Raw genomic sequence first — 21,488 nt, 5'->3', positions numbered from 1 at the left:
TCCTCACCGGAGGATATTTACCCATTAATTTTTAGAGAGGGTGGAAGGGATGGAGGGCGGGGGAGAGGGGAAGAGACACATGGATTGGTAGCCTCCCACACATGCCCCAAAGGCCCCAGGATAGAACCTGCAACCAGGTAAATGCCCTTGACTAGGAATCGAACTCTTGGCCCTTTGGTGCAGTGCCCCCCCCCATACTCTAACCACTGAGCAACACCAGCATGCTAGCATCTGCTAAACTGGCTTGCCACACTTAGATTCGGCCCATAGGAGCCCAGAATAGACTCGGGCAGTTTATCATTTACACCGACAGCAACAGAAAGCTCAGCATGGTATATCAGCTCCCGGTGTCCCTAGTCCCACAGGCCGACACCAAACAGGAGGGCTAGATGGCAGATGACGGAACCCGTGGGTCGTTGTTGAGGAGCAAGGCGGGGTCGGCACTTGCAGGAGCCTGAGAGTGAGCGCCCCCTTCAACTTGACATTTTACAGAGGGCTGCCTAAGGGGCAGGATGGGGGCAGTGGGTAGTCGCAAAGCAGAAAGTTCTGTGTTCAACTGAAACTAGGGAGCCAGGAGAAACGACTTGTGCCTGACGCCTCCAAGTGGGCCAGCGGATTGCAAACCTCGACTTGCTGGCAATTTAACGCATTTTCCATCGTCCTCCCCCGTCGACTTGGTGGTAGGAGCAGGAAGCGGAGCCAACACGGAGAAAGAGGATGAGCGTTTGCAGAGCTCGGGGCTGGGGTCCGGGAAGCGGGGTAGAGCCGCGGCGGAGGAGGGGCGGCGGGAGGCGGCGCCGCGCTCGCATTGGCCCAGCGGGCGCCCCTCCTCGCGGGGCCGGGCGCGCGGGGAAAGAAGCGCTGGCTGCGGTGGGAGGCGGCGGCGACCCTGGCACCGAGGAAACATGGCAGAGTATTCGCGGTTGCGGAGCTGCCTGGCGCTGATTCGCCTCCGAAACCCGCCGCTCAACCCCATCAGGTAACGGGCGCGGGTCGCCTCCAGACTGGGTTCGGCGAGGCTGTAACTCGCCGGCCTGCGGTGCAGGCTCTGACTCTCCCCGGCTGATCTGAGCAAGACCCAAACGGAACGTGGACTTATGCCAGGGCCTTTTACATAGCTTACCTTGGTTAATCTTCGCAGAGAACTCTGTTCCCTGGGAAGGAAACCGAGGCCGAGAGGCAGACAGATGGCTGCAGAGTAGGGGAGCTGGCCTGGAAGCCGTCTGCCTGTGCCAACTTCGCGCTGGACGCTCCTCCTTGCCTGCAACTTTGACTTCGCAGGCCTGCTTTCTGTTCCAAAGGTCTTGGTGCAAAGCTGGCTGGACCTTGATCCCTCACTTCCCAATCTCCAGCCGAGGCCACCCACTAAAAGCTTTAGGAATCCGACAAGATGGCTTCACCTATGCAAAAATAAATAAAGGCCCCTCATGAATGCCAACGCAGTGAGGAAAGGAGAGTTGTGCCCTGGCCCAGAAATGCAAATTTCTCCTGGTATGTTCTAAACCTCCAGAGGATCCATGTCAGCGTAAGCCTAAGTAGCATTTTCTGAAAAACTGTGCACTTTACCCTCTTTTATTCCATCATGAGTTCCTTTTCTGTGAAACTTTGTAACCCAGATTTGTGCGGGGCTGTATGCATGACTTTGAAAAGTGAGATTAATGCGCTCTTATGAAAATTAATGAAGTTATTTTATAGGTTTGATTCTTCCATATCTCTGAAAAGAGTATAGTGATCGGCCCTAGGAAAAAGACACCTTTCCACAGGGAATAGGATTAGCAGAAGTTATCATTTAAATGACTCTATAAAGTATAGAAAGACCTTTGTTTAAATTCTCATCACATGCTGCTGGAGCAAAAAAAGGACTGAGATGAGGTAACCTGCTAATTTTAACTGAATTTTAATCCTGTCATCAGATTTGATTTTATCATTAGTATTAATATTTATTCTTTTTTAATATGAATTACTGCATTTAATAATACAAAAGAATTGCAGGAGTAAAACCACTCAAGGATGACATGTTCACTCTCTTGCCATTCTCAGAAGAAAGCAAAATATTCATTATTTTGGTTTTGATGAAGAAACACATCAGCAATATGATTACATATATGTTTTGGACTTGTCTGTATTCTAATTAGAATTATTAGATATTCGAACTGCCTGCCTCAACCTCTGCTCATAATGGGAAACCATGCCCATCAAGAATTTGAGGGGGAAAGTTCCATAGTCCAATACCCATAGCTAGGAATATTTTCTTATAACTATTTTTAATGTTTAATGAATTTATTCCACTGTCACCCACCTTGCAGGAGAAATGTTAGTATCTACCTCATAAAGTTGTTGTGACGTCGAAATGTGCCGGAGATTATAAGTTGGCATTTAACAGAGGTTAGCTATCATTGCTTCTATTCATCAGAAGCCTGTTACAAGCCCCTACCAACAGGCCCTGCTGCTCAGGAATCATTTCAGCTTCATTGAGATTTCCCCCTCTTGGAAATGAATACTTTCTTGCTTTTTTTTTTCTATCTGTGTCTGAAGTTCTGTTTTAAGTAGAGTATATATCCCAGAATGTTCGTCCAAAAAGGTTCCCAATTTTTCTTCTTTTGCTTTGTATTTTTCTTTCCCTCCTCTTCCTTCCTTTTCCCCTTCCTATTTCTAATTTTATGTGGAAAATTATCTCTTCCTTGCCCACTGAGAGATTCTTATTTTAATATTATTTTGGCCCAAACAAATGGTTTAAATCCTTCTTGGCTAATTTGGCCAGCTATGTTTTCTTCAATGCAGGTGAATGCCAACCCTCTTTACAAATCAGGACATGCCTGATTACTAGGCCTGTCTCCCAACACACTTTTTTTTTTTTTTTTTTTTACTATAATTCACTCAGTAAGAAACCCCATGTTCTACATTGCAACGTAAGACATACAAATACACAACTGAACACAAAGTTCCATGAAATAAAACTTGTCCTTTCTTGTCATATAGCTTGATACATTCTATTTTATCTTCTATTTCTTTGTTTTTAAAAAAAGTGCTGGTCACAAGCCACAAACTTCTCTTGATGACATTTGGATTAAAAAAAAAAAGGTCACTAAAAAGACCTCCTATCGTCACAGAAGCTAAAACGTTTTGGTCAGCACTCATGAAAAGTTATCTTTACTCTAGACTCCATTTTTCCATACCTGACAATATTAAGGGGAGAAAATAATTCCTTAATCTCTGGGACCTTGACATTACTACCGGCTGTGATCCCTTTCGCTTGGCTTGATGCTAGTAAAGCTGTATCTGTTATAGCCATTTTCAGTTTGCTTTTCTCCCCTGTGTTTGATTTTTGCAAAATTGACAAGGACATAAGAAATAAAAGAGCAGGGGGTGAGTGACATGGGAAAAGCCAGCCTCTTCTCACTGGCACTGATTAAGTTCATTTGGGCTAATTCTGCAGCCATCATTTACCCAGAAGGAAATACGTGCCTTTTGGACTTGTCAATACTATGGATGGTTCAGAATCTCTTTTCCTTAGCAGATTTGGTTTCTAATTAACAATCGAAAGCAAGAGGTTTTGTTTGATTTCATCTATGTTAAATGAAAAGTAATTAGGGAATTATCTTATTTCCTTTATTCCCTGAGGTTTTAACTCATAGTTGCTGGTCTGAACCATCTGGCTTTTTGAGAAGTTTATTATTGTTTTTCCTTTTGTATTAATATTTTTGTCACCCTGTATGCTCAAGAACAGACATTTTCCCCAGACTACTCAGAATTCCATGGCAGAACAGGTTAGACTCTGGTTCTGTTATTTTTCCTTGAAGCAATTCCTCACCACTTTTCCTAGGTTCTCCTCCTTCACCATCCCTTGGCACTTATTGATTCCCTGCTTCTTGACATAATTCTTTTCTCTTGGCCTTTGTGACTTTGGGCTCCCTTGGTACTGAGTCACTCTGCTGAGCCTCTCCCACTTCTCAAATGAGGGTGTATCCAGAAGATCTACTCTCGGTTCTCTTTTCTTTCCTGTTGGCAGGCATTTAATCTCGGCTTTAACCATCTTCTCTGTTGATAACTCCCTCATCAACTGAAACTTGACAAAATCTACTATATGTCCTTTCTTTCCCTGACCTTGCCTTTACCTGCTAAATTAATGTTTAGGATTAGGTTTGACTGTCAGTGACAGAAAACTCAAAATAGTGGATTAAACAAGAAAAAGTTGATTTTTCTCATAGCAGTGTACAGCTGCTCCACAACTACCAGGGACCCCAATTCTCTCTCTCTTTGCCCTGCCATCTTCAATATATGGTCCCACTTTTTGGTCCATACAGGCTGCTCCTGATCTAACCATCACCTCTTCATTCCTGCCAGGAGTAGGGAGGAAAAAAAAAACAAAAACTACACATAGTCCTTTAAGACTCTTCTAGAAAATTGCATATGCCAAATCTGCTTCTATCCCATTGGTCAGAACTTAATGCCTTGGGCTAACCTTACTGCATAGCATGCTGGGAAATTTAGTCTTTATGTTGGGCAGCTATGTTTTCAGCTAAAAACCATATGTTTACTACTGCTTTGAAGAAGGTGGGGAGGTAGGGATATTTAGGGTAACTTGCAGCCCCTGCCACATCTGTTTCTTTTAGAGTATTTCAGTTTTCTTATATTTTGCCATTATGACAAATTGAAACTTCCCTCTGAACTTTCACATCACTTTCTTTGTATCTATTACAGCATTCATCTTAGTGTGATATTTTGCTGTGTATATGTTGTTCTCCCTGGGGTATTACAAACTCCTTTCACTGTATCTAGAAGATGTACAATAGTATTTTTAAATTGATTAGTGCCAATTCTAAGTGTTCAGAGTTACAGCAGAGTGCAGAAAAATGCTATTTAAAACCAGCTGGGGCATCAATCTATTTTAAAATTAGATACAATAATATCTATCCTGATGGGTTTTTGTGAGATTAAATGAGATAACATATCTGAAAGCCTCTAGTGTAGAGCCTACATGTAGATGTTTTAACAGTTCAGTGCTCAATTCACTATAAAAACTAGAGTTTTTATCCATTGTGTATGTGTTTAATTTTTCATTGTTAGGAAATGGAAAATTAATGCCAGTGGTCTTGATCCAGCATCTAGAAAGGTTCAGGAATATGGAGAAGTGCTGTGTGTAAATTAATCAAGAGTTCAGAGATAAAACATAATTTTGGAAGGCATTTTGGGGGCCAGTGGAGCTTGGCTAAAGAAACCAAGTTCTCTTGTCTCTCTGGACCCCTTGCTTTTTATTAACACAAATTATCCTAAGGCAAAGTAGATATACACTTCAAAGGCCAGGGTTTAGTACACAGAATCCATTGTCAGATTGGAAGAATTACCTCTGGCTGTTCAGGTGTTTGGCCAGGAGGAAGCAATAACATGTAGATTAAGATGCCCTTAGCTGTCTGGCAGCAAGCAATTAACTTATGCAAATCCTTTTCAGGTTTGGGGAAATGTCCTCAGCCATTTCCAGATGATTCAGCCCTGCTGACATGCTGGAATTGGCTTCCAGCAGAAAAAACTCTGAGATGGTAGAAATTTAATTCTGACTAATGCTTTATTTATTTATTTTCTTTTAGTATAGCTGTCTTCAATGGAATAAAAGAGGGACTACAGAAAGCTATAACAGACCCTACAGTAAAAGCCATTGTGATTTGTGGAGCAGATGGCAACTTCTCTGCAGGTACCAGTACCTAACCCTCTCCTGTTATCTCTGGAATTCAGCCTCACATTGATACTACATAAGCTGTCCCTGTGGGTATTGCCATAGTGTGGGTAATGGATATGGGAGACTTGAGTGGGAATGAGAAACTGTGGAGAAAGAGACTGTGGAATTACAAGAGAGACCCAGAGAAGAGTTTGACTTTATTCTCTTTTATATTGGATTGGACCTTTGTAAGATATTTAGTTGTAGACTTGATAGCTATAATACCTGCTGGTATATACCTGCTGGTATATACCTGCTCTATATATCTCCACCCTATATGAACTTGAACAAATTCCTTTAATCTTCTGAATTTCAATTATATTATGGAATTGTACACTTGAAACCTATATAATTTTATTAACCAATGTCATTCCAATAAATTTATTTTAAAAATAAATCAATCTCTCTATTTTTAAATAGTTTATTTTTTAAAATATATTTTTACTAGAGGCCCGTTGCACAAAGATTCGTGCAATAGGCCTTCCTTCCCTGGCTGCTGGCACCGGTTTTTCTCCAGTGCCCAGGACCCGGGCTGCAGTGGAGCCAAGCCTTCAGCCTTCAGTGGAGCCAAGCCTTCAGCCTTCAGGCTTGGCTCTGGCAGGAGAGCCTTCAGCTTTCAGTCTTCAGTCTTCAATCTTCGCTCAGGCGGAGCCTTCAGTCTTCGCTCCCTGCCTGTGTATGCAAATTAACCTGCCATCTTTGTTGGGTTAATTTGCATACTCACTCCTGATTGGCTGGTGGGCGTCATGGAGGTACATCCAATTTGCATCTTTCTCTTTTATTAGTGTAGATTGATTTCAGAGAAGAAGGGAGAGGGAGAGAGAGATAGAAACATCCATGATGAGAGAGAATCATGGATTGGCTGCCTCCTGCATGCCCCCTACTGGGGATCGAGCCCGCAACCCGGGCATGTGCCCTTGGCCGGAATCGAATCCAGGACCCTTCAGTCCGCAGGCCAATGCTCTATCCACTGAGCAAAACCAGCTGGGGCATCAATCTCTCTATTTTTAAATTAGATACAAGAATATCTATCTTGATAGGTTTTGTGAGATTAAATGAGATAACATATCTGAAAACCTCTAGTGCAGAGCCTACATGTAGATGTTAAATAAATGTTATTTTTTATTTCACACAGTCTTGAAATGGAGTTCATTTTTCTTCTGCTAATTATCTATCTTGGTGACCATGACACTTTTTGCTGGGTTATTCCTTGAAGGTCCAAAAGTATTGACAAAAATATGGCAAAAGTATCTGAAATGGTGACTCAGTGATATTTGTGACATCTGTCCTCTTTTCCCAACTGAATATATTATACCCTTTGACAAAGTCACATGAATAGGAGGGCCTATGTAATCTTACTGTAGCTAGAGAAATTTAATATATGTTAATGGTAGCCTGAGAAGAAACATATTGGAATTATGACAACAGATAAATATAAATATGATAATCATAATAATTATCATTTATCTTGCCTGTTATGTACCAGGACTATGTAGGTTATTTGCTAATAATGAAAATAGTAGTATTTTTCACTTATTATATTTTAATCCTCAATAAGTCTATAATATCTATTTATAGCTGAGAGGGCTGAACCTGAAAGAGATTAAAATAATATGACAAACATAAACCAGCTATTAAATAGCTTATTCAACTCTTTGAAAATTTATGACATGGAGAAAAGGATCAGAATTATGGAGAACTTGATATTTCTTTGTCAGTAAGGAGATATAAGAGAGAGAATGTAGTTCAAGTTTAGGGCAGAAAAATTATTCTTCTAGAAAAGCATTAAGAATTGTCAGATTTGGCTTAGTGGATTTATATAGAGCAATGTACTCAACAACTGCAAAATAATACATTTTTCTCAAACCTGCAACATTTACAAGAATTGATCAGCTATTGGAACATGAAAGCTTATCTCAATAAATTTTCATTTAGAATATGTTCTCTGACAACAATGCAATTAAACTAGGAATCAATAACAAATATATAACTGGAAATTCTCATCTTTAGAAATGAAATTGATCTCTCTGAGTCAAAGCAGATATCATAATAGAATTTAGAAAATAATTTGAACTGAATGATAATAAAAACACAACATATATAACAACAAATACAGCTAAAGCAAAACTTAGCAGAAAATTTATAGCCTTACATAATTCAGGAAAGAAAAAAGACAAATGTAATGAGCTAAACATCTGTATCAAGGAACTAACAAAACAAACAAGCAATAAAATAGATCCAAATGAAGTAGAAGGAAGGAAATAATAAAGAGGAGAAATTAATGGGATAGCAAACAAATGTGAATCAAGAAGATCAACAATGTCAGAAGTTAGTTCTTTAAAAGACAAATGAAATTGACAAACATCTGGAGAATTTGATCAAGAAGAGAAAAAAAAAATGACAGTAAAACAATGTATATAAGAAATGACCAAAGTGTTATCACTGCAGATACTGTGTAGCCTTTAGCAAACTGAAGACTATGTAGCCCATCAAAACTGAATAAGGAAGAAATAGAAAACTCAAATAGATTGGGGTTACTGGTTGGGACCTCAGTTCTTTTCATCGATGCAGAAAAGATTTTAAGATCAATGAAAATGAAAGGAAAGTGAAATGGAGTTTATGGAAGATATACTCCAAACAAGTAGCAGGCCAGTCGAGAGAGAGAGAGAGAGAGAGAGAGAGAGAGAGAGAGAGAGAATGAATGGCTGGGCTGCTTTAGCTCACTGGGAGGTCAGAGAAAAGGGGGCCTTGTAGGCAGGTTAAGGGGTTTAGCCCAGGACGAGACGAGCTGCTGCTGCCCATTGCTCCCCTGGTTGCAAGTCTCATGGGGTCCCCTAGAGGTTGGGGCATACATGCCAGTGGGGGAATGGCATGGATGTGCTCCTTGGAGGGAGAGTGCACCTTCGGTCCTTTGTCCTGAGCATATGTATTCATTTATTGCAGGTGGGAATCTTAGGGGAGGTCTCCAGTTCAAAGTACAGATATCTGCGAGGCCATTCTTCCCTGAAGGCTCTAGGGAAGAATCCTTCTTTGCCTCGCTGGCTCCTTTCGGTTGCTAACAATTCTTGGTTGCCCTTGGCCTGTTTCTGCCTCTGTTTTCCTGTGGCCTTCTCCCCTGTGTCCAAATTTTCCTGATCCTAGATAGATCCACCCTAATCCACTATGACCTCATTTGGAAAGACTCTATTTCCAAAAACAGCTCACATTCACTTGTTTGGGAGACGTCATTCAACCCAGTACACTTCCCAACTCATATTTTGAGGCTAGCGTAACCTTGATACCAACACCTGTCAAGGACAATATGAAAAGCAAAATTATAGGCCAATTTAATTCATAAATACAAATATAAAAAATTTAAGCAGTATATTATAAAATGGAATCTAACATATATAAAAATGTAATATATCACTTTTATCCTAGTACTACCAGATTGGTTAAACCTTAGAAAATTAATGTAATTTCAGCTTATTAAATTACAGCTTATTAAAGATTAAAGGAGAAACAATCATGGTTGTTTCAATAGATGCAGAAAAAGCATTTGATAACATTTGACATGCATTAAAGATAAAAATTCATAGTAAACTAGGTATAGAAATGATATGTCTTAGGCTAAAATATTCCCTTTTAGAAACCTACAGCAAACCTCAAACAAAATGGTAACTTAACAAGTTTTCTTATAAGAAAAGCACAGACAAGGCTAGCTGCTATCACCATTTGTATTTGATTTGACATTGTGTTCTAGCCCTGACCAGCCCAGTAAGACTAGAAAAAGAAATAAGAGGTATCAGGATTGGAAAGGAAGAAACAAATTTTATTATCCAGATGATCGATATGATAGTGTTTGTAGAAAAATTAAAGATATCAGAAAATTATTAGTATTAATAAGAGAATTTAGCAATTTTGCTGGATTTAAAATCAATTGCATTTTTATATGCCAGAGATAGTTAAAAAGTAAAATCACTATATTTTTGTCTGTGCCTTGATTTCTCTACAATCCTATCTAATAAAAGAGTAATATGCAAATTGACCATCACTCCAAGGCACAAGATGGCTGCCCCCATGTGGTCAAAGATGGCTGCCCCCATGTGGACACAAGATGGCCGCTACAAGATGGCCTGCAGGGGAGGGCAGTTGTGGGCAGTTAGGGGTGACCAGGCCAGCAAGGGAAGGCAGTTGGGGGGGACCCAGGCCTGCAGGGTAGGGCAGTTGGGGGAGACCAGGATAGCAGGGGAGGACAGTTGGGGGGGACCAGGCCTGCAGGGGAGAGCAGTTGGGGGGGGGGGGAAACCAGGCCTCCAGGGAGGGCAGTTGTGGGCGATCAGGCCAGTAGGGAGGGCAGTTAGGGGTGACTGGGCTAGCAGAGGAGGGCAGTTCGGGGAGACCAGGCCAGCAGGGGAGGGCAGTTGTGGGGGGGCCAGGCCTCGAGGGGAGGGCAGTTAGGGGTGACCAGGCTAGCAAGGGAGGGCAGTTAGGGGTGACTGGGCCAGCAGGGGAGGAGAGTTGGGGGCGACCAGGCCAGCAGGGGAGGGCAGTTAGTGGCAATCAGGCCGGCCGGGGAGCAGTTAGGCGTCGATCAGGCTGGCAGGGAGTGGTTAGGGGTGATCAGGCTGGCAGGCAGAAGTGGTTAGGGGCAATCAGGCAGAGGCAGGAGAGCGGTTGGAATCCAGCAGTCCTGTATTGTGAGAGGGATGTCCAACTGCCCGTTTAGGCCCTATCCCACCCATCCTAAATGGGTGGTCGGACATCCCTCAAGGGGTCCCAGATTGGAGAGGGTGCAGGCTGGGCTGAGGGACACCCCTTCCCCCCATGCACGAATTTCATGCACCAGGCCTCTAGTTAGGATAATAATAATACTAACCTTGGGTAGCAAGTAGAAGAAGGTATAACATTTAAGAATGTGGGCTTTGGTCAAATTGTCTGAGTTCAAATCCTTAGTTTACCAATTACTAGTTATATGTTTGAACTAGTCACTTAACACCTCAAAGCCTTAACTTCTTTACTTGTATAATGGGGATTATCATACTACTCAATATAGGTGTTAAGAAAATTACATGAGAAAACTTAGCACTATGCCTGATGTGTTTATCCAGTAAATATTAATTGCTGTTATTACATGAAAAACCATTTTAATCTAAGTTATAGGCATGATAGGCTTGAGATTCAGTTGAAATTCATCTTGTTTCTCTAGTACCAAAGAAATATAAATAATAATGATAATAATAGATTAAAGTGTAAAATATGATGGGTTAGTGAAATGAAGCATGATCCCTGAATTGATATTAGATGAGGAGCAGGTAGAAACAAAGAAAAAGAAAGATAAATAGGCTGAATATGAAATTAACTTGTACCAAGCTTAATGTTTTCAAAGAATACATAATGTTATAGGGAAAGAGCTCACTATGTATACCATTATATGAAAAAAAGGAAAATATTAAAAAATGATTTTACAGAATGCTCTCAATATTGCTACATATATATCTATAATAATAAAAGCGTAATATGCTAATTAGACCAGACAGCCGAACGATCTTCCGGACATCATTCCAGATGTCCTTCTGGATGAAGCCGTGGTGGTGGGGGCTGAGGCAGAGGTGATTAGAGGTGATCAGGCAGGCAGGAGAGCAGTTAGGGGCAATCAGGCAGGCAGAGTGGTTAGGGGCGATCAGCAGGCAGGTGAGCAGTTAGGGGCAATCAAGCAGGCAGGCAAGTGGTTAGGGGTGATCAGGCAGGCAGGTGAGCAGTTAGGGGTGATTAGGCAGGCATGCAGAGTGGTTAGGGTCAATCAGCCAGGCAGGCGAGTGGTTAGGAGTGATCAGGTAGGCAGGCCAGTGGTTAGGGGTGATCACGCAGGCAGGCAAAGTGTTTAGGGGCTATCAGGCAGGCAGGCAGGTGAGTGGTTAGGGACCAGTGGTCCTGGATTGTGAGAGGGATGTCTGACTGCCGGTTTAGGCCCAATCCTGCAGGGATCCCTGTGGGATTGGGCCTAAACCCGCAGTTGGACATCCCCCAAGGGGTTCCGGATTGCAAGTGGGTGCAGGTCGGGCTGAGGGACTCCCCCGCCTTCCATGCATGAATTTCGTGCACTGGGCCTCTAGTATTATAATAAAAGGCTAATATGCAAATCGACCAAACCGCAGAACAACTGGTCGCTATGACACAAACTGACCACCAGGGGGCAGATGCTCAATGCAGGAGCTGCTCCTTGGTGATCAGTGTGCTATCACAAGGGGAGCGCTGCTCAGCCAGAAGCTGGGCTCATGGCTGGTGAGCGCAGCAGCAGTAGCCTCTCCTGCCTCTGCGGCAGCACTAAAGCTGTCCAACAGCCGGCTTAGGCCCGCTCCCCACTGTCAGTCAGACATCCCCTGAGGGCTCCTAGACTGCGAGAGGGTGCAGGCCGGGCTGAGGGACCCTCCCACCGAGTGCATGAATTTCGTGTACCGCGCCTCTAAGTATATATTATAGTGAACTTCCATTTAATTCTCACATCAGTCATTTAAGTAGGTATTGAGACAAAGGTTAAATAACTTACTCAAGATCCCAAAGCTATTTATATATGTGCATTGGGAAAAAACTAAGAATTCACCAAATATTACATTGTTATCTCTGTGGTGATATTTGGGGTGATCTTTAGGTTCTTTATAATTATAAATATTTTTCAAATTGTCCATAATGTATGCTATTATTATAATTAGAAAAAGCAATACGTATTGTTATTGTTATTGATAATAAAAAATCAATTAAAGAAACATAATTCTAAGCTGGTTGATTAATGTATAACTCACGAATATGTATGCATTTTACCCTGAGACTTTCTATTGTAATAACTCATGCCTGTAACAAAGAAATGGCTTGAAATTGCTGTGAATAGGATTAGTGAGCAGTATCATGCAAAAAGTGGAAGGGGATGACTCAGTCTCAGAATAATGCTCATTGTAGAAAAATCTCTATTCCCTTTCTTTGAGCTTCTTAACTTTTCTAAAGGTAGAATTGCTACCTAGCATATGGAGAGACAGATTTTAGAAGATTACAGGATTCCTAAAAAGATTTGAGAATTTTCTATCAATCTACATTTTCCAGCTATTTTTGTTCTTTTACTGTGTCTCCACCTAAAAGATGAAGTGTTTCATGGCTCTGAAGAGGTCTGAGATTCCTTAAAAATTATCTGGTATCTTATTGTTATGGAACAAAGCCCACCTCTTTCTCAACTCTCTTTTTCTTGTCTTTGTGTCCTTAGGTGCTGATATCCATGGCTTCAGCGCTCCTGTTACTTCTACGTTCACATTAGGAAATTTAGTAGATGAAATGCAGAGAAGCGAAAAGCCCTTGGTGGCAGCAATCCAAGGCATGGCTTTAGGAGGCGGACTAGAGCTGGCCCTGGGCTGCCACTATAGGATTGCCCATGCAGAGGTAACAGCTGGGTTCCATGCAGGACTTGGTGTGTGGGGTTTTCTTTAGGGCAAGCTCTACACTGAGTGGCAAGATTATTATGACCACCTGACGTTTGTAGGCAAATTAGCCATACACTGCATCGTATGGGATATTGAAGCCAAAGGCCTATTCGAACACCTTTGCTGTCTGCAGTTACCAAGATAAAACGTCTCCAATTCACATAGGAACACAAGGATTGTACAGTCGAGCATTGGAAAAAAGTCATATGGTCTGATGAATCACATTTCCAGTTGCATCATGCAGATGGCAGAGTGAGAATTTCGTGGAAACAGCATGAAAGCATGCACCCCGCATGCATGAGTACAACCCTTTAAGCTGGTGGGGAAACCAAACAGTGTTATGGTTTGGGGCATGTTTTCCTGGCATGATTTGGGCCCTTTAATTTGTGTGGAACAATGTCTGAATAGCACAACATACCTAAGTATTGTTGCTGATCAAGTTAATCCTATCATGTTGATGGCATATCCCAATGGAGATGGCTTCTTCCAACAAGACAATGCACCATGCCACAGTGCTCATATTGTGCAGGAGTGGTTTCAAGAACATGAGGGAGACTTTACCTTGCTTAGGTGGCCCCCACAATCACCAGATCTCAATCCAATTGAGCATTTGTGGGACAAAGTTAAAAGAGCCATTAGGCAGCTGGTTCCACAACCACCAAATCTCACAGAACTTGCCAGGGTTCTTGTCCCAGCATTAATATTGGTGCTTCCAGGGTTCAAGGTGCCCCATGTTGGACGCCATATGCCGGGGTTCTTGTCCCAGCATTACAAAGGGTTCTGCAATCTGGAGAAAGAAGCTGCATGTAGATTCAATAAGGAGTCCAAGGATGAAAGATAATTTTGAAAGGCATTGGGGGTCAGAGGAGCTTCAGCTAAAGGAGCTAAAGGCTACTCGTAGTCTAAGGACCCCGTGCTATTTATTAACACAATTTTTCCTAAGGCAAGGTGGAGATAATACACTTCAAAGGGTAAGGTTTCAAAGGGTAAGGTTTACAGAAGCATTGTCAGGTTCGGGAATAGCCTACAGCTGTTCAGGTGTTTGGCCAATAGGAGGCAATAACATGCAAATTAAGATGCTCTGAGCTGTCTGGCAGTAGACAATCCTATTCAGGTTTGGGGGAGGTGCCATTTAGCTGTTCCAACAGGTAAACTACATATGTGGTTCAGCCCTTGTTGAGCCCCCCAAGCTTCACCAACCTTTTGATGAAACTCTTGTAATTATGACATGTTGGAATTGGTTCCCAGCAAGAACTGGACAGTGCTATTCATCAGACATGGTGTCAGATTCCTCACATCACCTTTCAACATCTTGTGGAGTCAATGCCAAGAAGAATCGCTACAGTATTGAAGGCAAAAGGTGGCCCAATGAAGTACTGATGGCGTGGTCATCATAATCTGGCCACTCAGTGTAAATGTAGTTATAAATATCCAAGGTGACCTTTTAAATGGTTACTGGTTGACATATCTTAGGCTTTTCTAGCATGGGTGCTCAGCTATTGTGTACCAGTTCAGTGATACTGGTTGTTAAAATCTTAAAATACTCTAATCACTGAGCAACTGGCCAGGGCGCTTTGACCACTTTTAAATGGCTAGGAGGGGCATATGATAAGGCCTGAAGCTCACCCTCTTAACTGGATTGAGGTTGCTGACTCTCTTCTCCTCCTCCTCCTCCTCCTCCTCCTCCTCCTCCTCCTCCTCCTCCTCCTTCTCTTCCTCTTCTAAATTTACTCATTTAAAGTGTACAATCCAATGGTATATTACTATATTCATAGAGTTGTGCAACCATTACAAAAGTTTGTTTGTTTATTTATTTATTTATTTATTTATTTATTTATTTTTAATCCTCACCCGAGGAGGTTTTTCCATTGATTTTTAGAAAGAGTGGAAGAGAGAGGGAAAGACAGAGAGAAACATTGATGTGAGAGAAACACATCGATTGGTTGCCTCTTGTATGCACCCCGACCAGGGCCTGGGCCGGGGAGGAGTCTGCAACCAAGGTACATGCCCTTGACCAGAATCGAACCTGGGACCCTTCAGTCCACAGGCCAATGCTCTATCCAATGAGCCAAACCAGATGGGGCTCCAAGTTGATTTTTAGAACATTTCATTACCATAAAAAGGAACTTCATTTAGGAGTAATCCTCCATCTTCCTTCTCCCCTAGTTCTAAGCAACCGCAAATTTACTTTCTTTTCTTTTAAAAAAAAATATTTTATTGATTTTTTTACAGAGAGGAAGGGAGAGGGGGAGAGAGTTAGAAACATCAATGAGAGAGAAACATCGATCAGCTGCCTCCTGCACACCCTCTACTGGAGATGTGCCTGCAACCAAGGTACATGCCCTTGACCGGAATGGACCCCGGGACCCTTCAGTTTGCAGGCCGACGCTCTATCCACTGAGCCAAACCGGTCAGGGCCACATATTTACTTTCTGTCTTTATGGATTTGCCTATTTCAGACATTTAATATAAATGGATTATACAATATGTTTTATGACTGTCTTCTATCACTTAGCCTAATGTTTTCAAGGTTCACTCATGTTGTAGCCTATATCAGTGCTTCATTCCTTTCTGTGGCTGAACAATATTCCCTTGTATGAATATGCTGCATTTTGTTTATTCATTCATCAGTTGATAGACATTTGGGTTTTCCTACTTTCTTAACCTTAATGAACACTATGAAAATTTGTATTCAAGTTTTTCTGTGGACATGCTTTCATTTCTCTTGGGTATATACCCAGGAATGGAATTGCTGGGTCATATGGTAACTCTGTTTAACTTTTGAGGAACTGGCAAGTTGTTTTCCAAAGTGGCTGCACCATTTTCCATTCTCACCAGCAATGTATGAGGGTTTTGTATTCTCCACATCCTCTCTTACACTTATTATTGTCTATAGTTTTTATTGTAGCCATCCTAGTGGATGTAAAATGGTATCTTGTTGTGGTTTTGATTTGTATTTCCCTGATGGCTCATGATATTAAGCATCTTTTCTAATGTTTAGTGGCCCAACTGTAGCTCTTTTTTTGAGAATGTCTATTTAGATCCTTTGCACATTTTTAATTGGATTATTTGTCTTTTTATTATTGAGTTGTAAAACTTCTTTATATAGTCTAGATATACAATTAAAAAAGGTTTTCTCCCATCCTGTGGATGTCTTTTTACTTTACTGGCTGATTGGATCTTTCAGGACTCTATAAAGCTGTTTTTGGAGACTATTATTTTTGTTGACCAAGGTAGGTCATAATAGAGTCAGAAAAAAAAATGTTTAAGATGCTAAGGATGTGTTTCAACATAAAGACTTAGGGGACAATACAGCTCTTTTTATGCTGTTAATTAAATTAAACGAGAGGGTGTGCAATAATTTGCCTTGTAGCAACTCTTGCTGAATTCTATGAAACAATGTTTTTGAGAGTTTAGGAAACCCAGGGGAATGCTCATCTTTACCCTCTATGTCATCTCATTCGATTGACCTTCATGCCTTTACACTTTGATAGGCTCAAGTGGGCTTCCCAGAAGTCAAATTAGGACTTCTTCCTGGTGCAAGAGGATCCCAGCTTCTCCCCAGGCTCATTGGAGTTCCTGCTGCACTTGATTTAATTACCTCAGGTCAGTGTAAACACTGCCAGCAGTTGTCTAGGTAAATGTGGGGAACTGAAATAGGATTTAGAAAAATCTTGGCTTCACCATTCCATACCCATGTGATCTTAAGAGGATACTTGAACTTTTTAAACTGTCAATGTTCTCACCTATAACCTGGAAAGAATAGCTTCTCTGACAGCTTCTCAAATGTTACCTTGAAGATCAAATGTGAGTGTCTTCTAAATGAAAGTGTATACAAACTGCTAATCACATTTGAGTGTTTTTTTTTTCATGAATATGTCCTCTCTCTTTTTTAAAAAATAATTCTTTATTGTTGAAAGTATTATATACATATGTCTCCTTTCCCCCCGATTGACCTCTCCCTGGCCCTCCCACCCCCCAGCACATGCCCTTGCTCCCCTACTATCTGTGTCTATTGGTTATGCTTATATGCATGCATACAAAGTCCTTTGCTTGATCTCTCCCCCTTACCCCCACCCTCCCCTACCTTCCCTCTGAGGTTTGACAGTCTGTTTGATGCTTCTATGTCTGGATCTGGTTTTGTTCATCAGTTTATGTTGTTCATTATATTCCACAAATGAGTGAGATCATATGATATTTATCTTTCTCCAACTGGCTTATTTCACTTAGCATAATGCTCTCCAGGTCCATCCATGCTGTTTCGAATGGTAAGAGTTCTTTCTTTTTTAGAGCAGTGTAGTATTCCATTGTGTAGATGTACCACAGTTTTATAATCCACTCAATGAGTGTTGTTGTTTTTTTAATATACTTTTTTTTTATTGATTTCAGAGAGGAAGGGAGAGAGAGAGAGGGATAGAAACATCAATGATAAGAGAGAATCATTGATTGGCTGCCTCCTGCACACCCCCTACTGGGGTTTGAGCCCACAACCTTGGCATGTGCCCTTGACCAGAATCGAACCTGGGACCCTTCAGTCCACAGGCTGATGCTCTATCCACTGAACCAAACCAGCTAGGGCAATGAGGGTTTCATTATAGTTCCAGTGTCTACTCATAGACACTGGTGTTCACATAGGGTATATTATATTCAGATCTAATTTACAAATTGTAATATAAACTGGAACTAAAACCAGAATTTTCCAGGAAAGATTTCAAGTTTTAGTGTGGAAATGACTGAATTTTTCATTTCCCAAGTATTAACTATAAATTTGTTCTCTTTTAATAGGAATGTAAAGATTGAAACACTAGAAAACATTTAGAGACCCTAAATTTACCAAATACCATAAGATACATAAAGATATTTTCAGTTGTGATAAGGTTGAAAGAAAGAACATTTATAACTATTTACTCTAAACAGGTATAAATAATTATGAGACGTTGGGTCAGTCACTTTGCCTTTTTGTGCCATAGTTTTCTTATAAATGTGGGTAACAATAGTATCGGCCATCTTTACAATGTGGTAAAGATAAGTTAATACAATGTGCTTAGAACCGTCCTAGACATGGTAATAGCTTCATAAGTTTCAGCTATATATTATTATTCTCCTATCTGTCTTCTTAGTTAAGAGGAGATTTTAGTAAAAATAAGATGAAGATATTGGTAATAAACTTGAAGGAGGGGCAATAAAAAATAAGATGAGGATATTGGTAATAGACTTGAAGAAGGTGCTTTAGAATCAAAGGCCTGAGTTTGAACACCAGTTCTACTACAGTCAAACAATATGCCTTATACAAGTTAAATTTTATTCATTCACCCAGCAACTATTATTAATCTTCTCTCATATGGCAGGCCTTGTTCTAGGCATTAAGCCTATAGCAGTGAATCAATCCAACCAATAGTTCTGCCTTCATGGAGATTATATGGAGAAAACAACAATGACAGTCACCATCTAAATATATAAGAGCCAAGCGACTGGAATGCCAGAACGACTAGAATGACCGGAATGACCAGTCGCTGTGGTGCGCACTGTAGTGGCCAACTGCCCCGAGCCCCAATTGCCCCCCCCTAACCTCCTGTGGCCCCTCCCGCCAGCCAGCCCGGTCCCCAATTGCCCCCCCCCCGATTGGGGGCGGAGCCTGCTGGCCAACTGTCTGCAGCCCCTCCCCCCCACTGGCCCAGCCCAGATGGCCCCACCTGTGCACTAATTTGTGCACCAGGCCTCTAGTATTGTCATATTTCATCAATCAAAACCACAGTTTTCTCCATATCTTTGAAATCAAGATGCCTCTTACATTCATTGTGAGTCATGGCTTAATTGGAAGTACTATTTCTTTCCTAGTTTCTATGGGTCAGAAATTTGGGACCAGTTTAGTTGGATTCTAGTTCAGACTTTCTTATGAAGTTTCAGTCAAAACATTTATTGGGGCAATAGTTATCTGAAAACTCGACCAGGGCTGGAGAACATGCTTGCAAGGTGGCTCACACACATGGATGGCTAGTTGGTGCTGACTGTTGGCAGGAGGCTTCATTTCCTCTGCACGTGGACCTCTCCATAGAGTTGTATAAGTGTCTTCACAACATGGACACTGGCTTCCTCTGGAGTTATCCCAGAGAGAGCAAGGTGAAAGCTGTAATGCCTTTTATGTCCTAGCTCTGGAGTCCCGTGCCATTTTTTCTGAACTATCCTATTAATTAACAGGTCTTACCTATTCAACAGGGGAAAGGACTTGATACCAAGAGGCCTAACATACTGCGAGTCACCTTGGAGCCCAGTTACCACAATTGTATACTCAGATATATGCTTACTTATTATATAAGTAATATATATATATATATACATATATATATATATAATCTAATAATAGACAAATATGCAAATTGACCGCACCTTCGCTACGCCCAAGCCACGCCCACCAGTCAAGCCACGCCCACCAACCAATCAGGACGAATATGCAAATTATCCCAACAAAGATGGTGGCTAATTTGCATATCGCGACAGCTTAGAAAGAAGCCAAGAGCTGCAGAAGGGAGCAAAGCTGCAGAGAAGCAAGCAAGCTGGGGGGGGGGGAGGAGAAGGGAGGAGCGGAGGCGGGGCCGGGGGAGAAGGAAGTTGAGCAGGCGGGGCAGGGGGAGAAGGGAGGAGTGGAGGCGGGGCCAGGGGAGAAGGGAGGAGTGGAGGCGGGGCCAGGGGAGAAGGGAGGAGCGGAGGCGGGGCCAGGGGAGAAGGGAGGAGTGGAGGCGGGGCCGGGGGAGAAGGGAGGAGCGGAGGCGGGGCCAGGGAAGAAGGAAGGAGAGCGCGGGCTGGCGGAGAAGTTAGAAAAGCAGGAGGGCTGGTGGAGATCACGGGGCGGGGGACAAGGGAGGAGAACAGGCAGGGTGGGGTAGAGTGCAGCAGGAAACCCTATTGCAGGATTTTTCCTGCAACGGGAACGCTAGTATATATATATATATATATATATATATATATATATATATATATATATATATATATGGTAGGGTAGATGGAGATAGGTGCTAAGGAGAACACTTAAAGCAGAAATGGGGAATATAAAATGTTAGGGCTGGGGATGATATTTTAGGTAGGGTAGCTAAGAAAGGCTTTTCTACATAATAACATCTGAGTAAAGAGCTGAAGAAGGTGAGGAAGCTCATTATGCTGATATCTGGAGAAGGTTTGAAGTGAGTAAAGGGAAGACTAGTAGGGGATAAAGTTACATCATGTAGGGTCCTGAAGATTACAGAAAGAACTTTGGCTTTTCTTTTGAATGAGGTAGAAAAGCATAGGAGTGTTTTGAGCAGGGGAGTAACATGCTCTCACTTATATTTTTAAAAGATCACCCTGGCTATTGAAAATATATTAATTAGAGGTAAAGGCAGAAAGAGGAAGACTAGTTCTAAGGTTGCTGTAATAATCCAGGGGAGAGATGATGGGAGCTTGGACCTGAGTGGTAGCAATGTAAATGATGAGATGGTCAAATTTTGGATATATTTTGATAACAGGGTTTTGTAACAGATCAGATGTGAGGAAAAGAGGAGGGTAGGGGATGATCCTAATGGCCTGAGCAGTGGGAATGATGGTGCCATGACTGAGATGGGGGTTTCTGCTGGTAGAGTAGTTCCAGGGAGGAATCACAGTGCTTAGTTTTGGATGTGTTAAATTTGAGAGGTCTGGTAGACAAGCAAGTGGAGATGTCAAGTAGACAGTTGAATAGACTGGCCTGGATTTAGGAGTGAGGTCTTCTGAACTGTTAGCCTCTTTTTTCTCATCAGTAAAACAAAGCAATTCTGAGGAATAATGGAAGTTACATGACATGCTTCTGTCACATAGAAGATTTTTCTAAATGGTAACTGTGGGGAGCAGAATAATAACCCCCCAAAGGTGCTCACATCCTAATCCCCAGAACCTGTGAATATGTTACCTTACATTAAAAAGGTACTAATGTGGCCCAACCGGTGTAGCTCAGTGGTTGAGCATGGACCTATGAAACAGGAGGTCAGGGTTCAATTCCCGGTCAGGGCACATGCCCAGGATGTGGGCTCAATCCCCAGTGTGGAGTGTGCAGGAGGCAGTGGATCAATGATTCTCTTTCATCATTGATGTTTCTATCTCTCTGTCCCTTTCCCTTCCTCTCTAAAATCAAATATATATATATATATATATATATATATATATATATATATATATATATATACACACACACAACTAATGTGATTGAATTAAGGATCTTCAGTGGGAGATTAGTTTGTATTTTCCAGGTGGGTTGAATTTATCACAAGAGTCCTTAGAAGAGGGAGGCAAGAGGTCAGAGAAGAGAGCAGATACTACAC

At 41.8% G+C, this 21,488-nt stretch overlaps 1 protein-coding gene across 2 annotated transcripts in view; it reads left to right on the top strand.

Moving 5' to 3' along the window:
• EHHADH (enoyl-CoA hydratase and 3-hydroxyacyl CoA dehydrogenase) overlaps positions 1 to 21,488 on the top strand; it is a 47,343-nt gene that overhangs the window by 2,814 nt on the left and 23,041 nt on the right. Inside the window, exons 1-4 of one of the 2 annotated variants that reach the window (XM_079766277.1) lie at positions 797 to 979; positions 5,586 to 5,689; positions 12,948 to 13,120; positions 16,656 to 16,767. In XM_079766277.1, the coding sequence (XP_079622403.1) occupies positions 906 to 979; positions 5,586 to 5,689; positions 12,948 to 13,120; positions 16,656 to 16,767 (463 nt within the window). In that variant the 5' untranslated portion in view covers positions 797 to 905. Of the gene's footprint in view, positions 1 to 796; positions 980 to 5,585; positions 5,690 to 12,947; positions 13,121 to 16,655; positions 16,768 to 21,488 lie in introns of those variants that run through there. The other variant, XM_079766278.1, reaches the window with a different exon arrangement.

Source organism: Cnephaeus nilssonii (assembly GCF_951640355.1).
Source record: "Cnephaeus nilssonii genome assembly, chromosome: 3".
Lineage (NCBI taxonomy): Eukaryota > Metazoa > Chordata > Mammalia > Chiroptera > Vespertilionidae > Cnephaeus > Cnephaeus nilssonii.
Note: the sequence above shows the minus strand (reverse complement) of the source record. Positions and strands in the feature narration are given on the sequence as shown.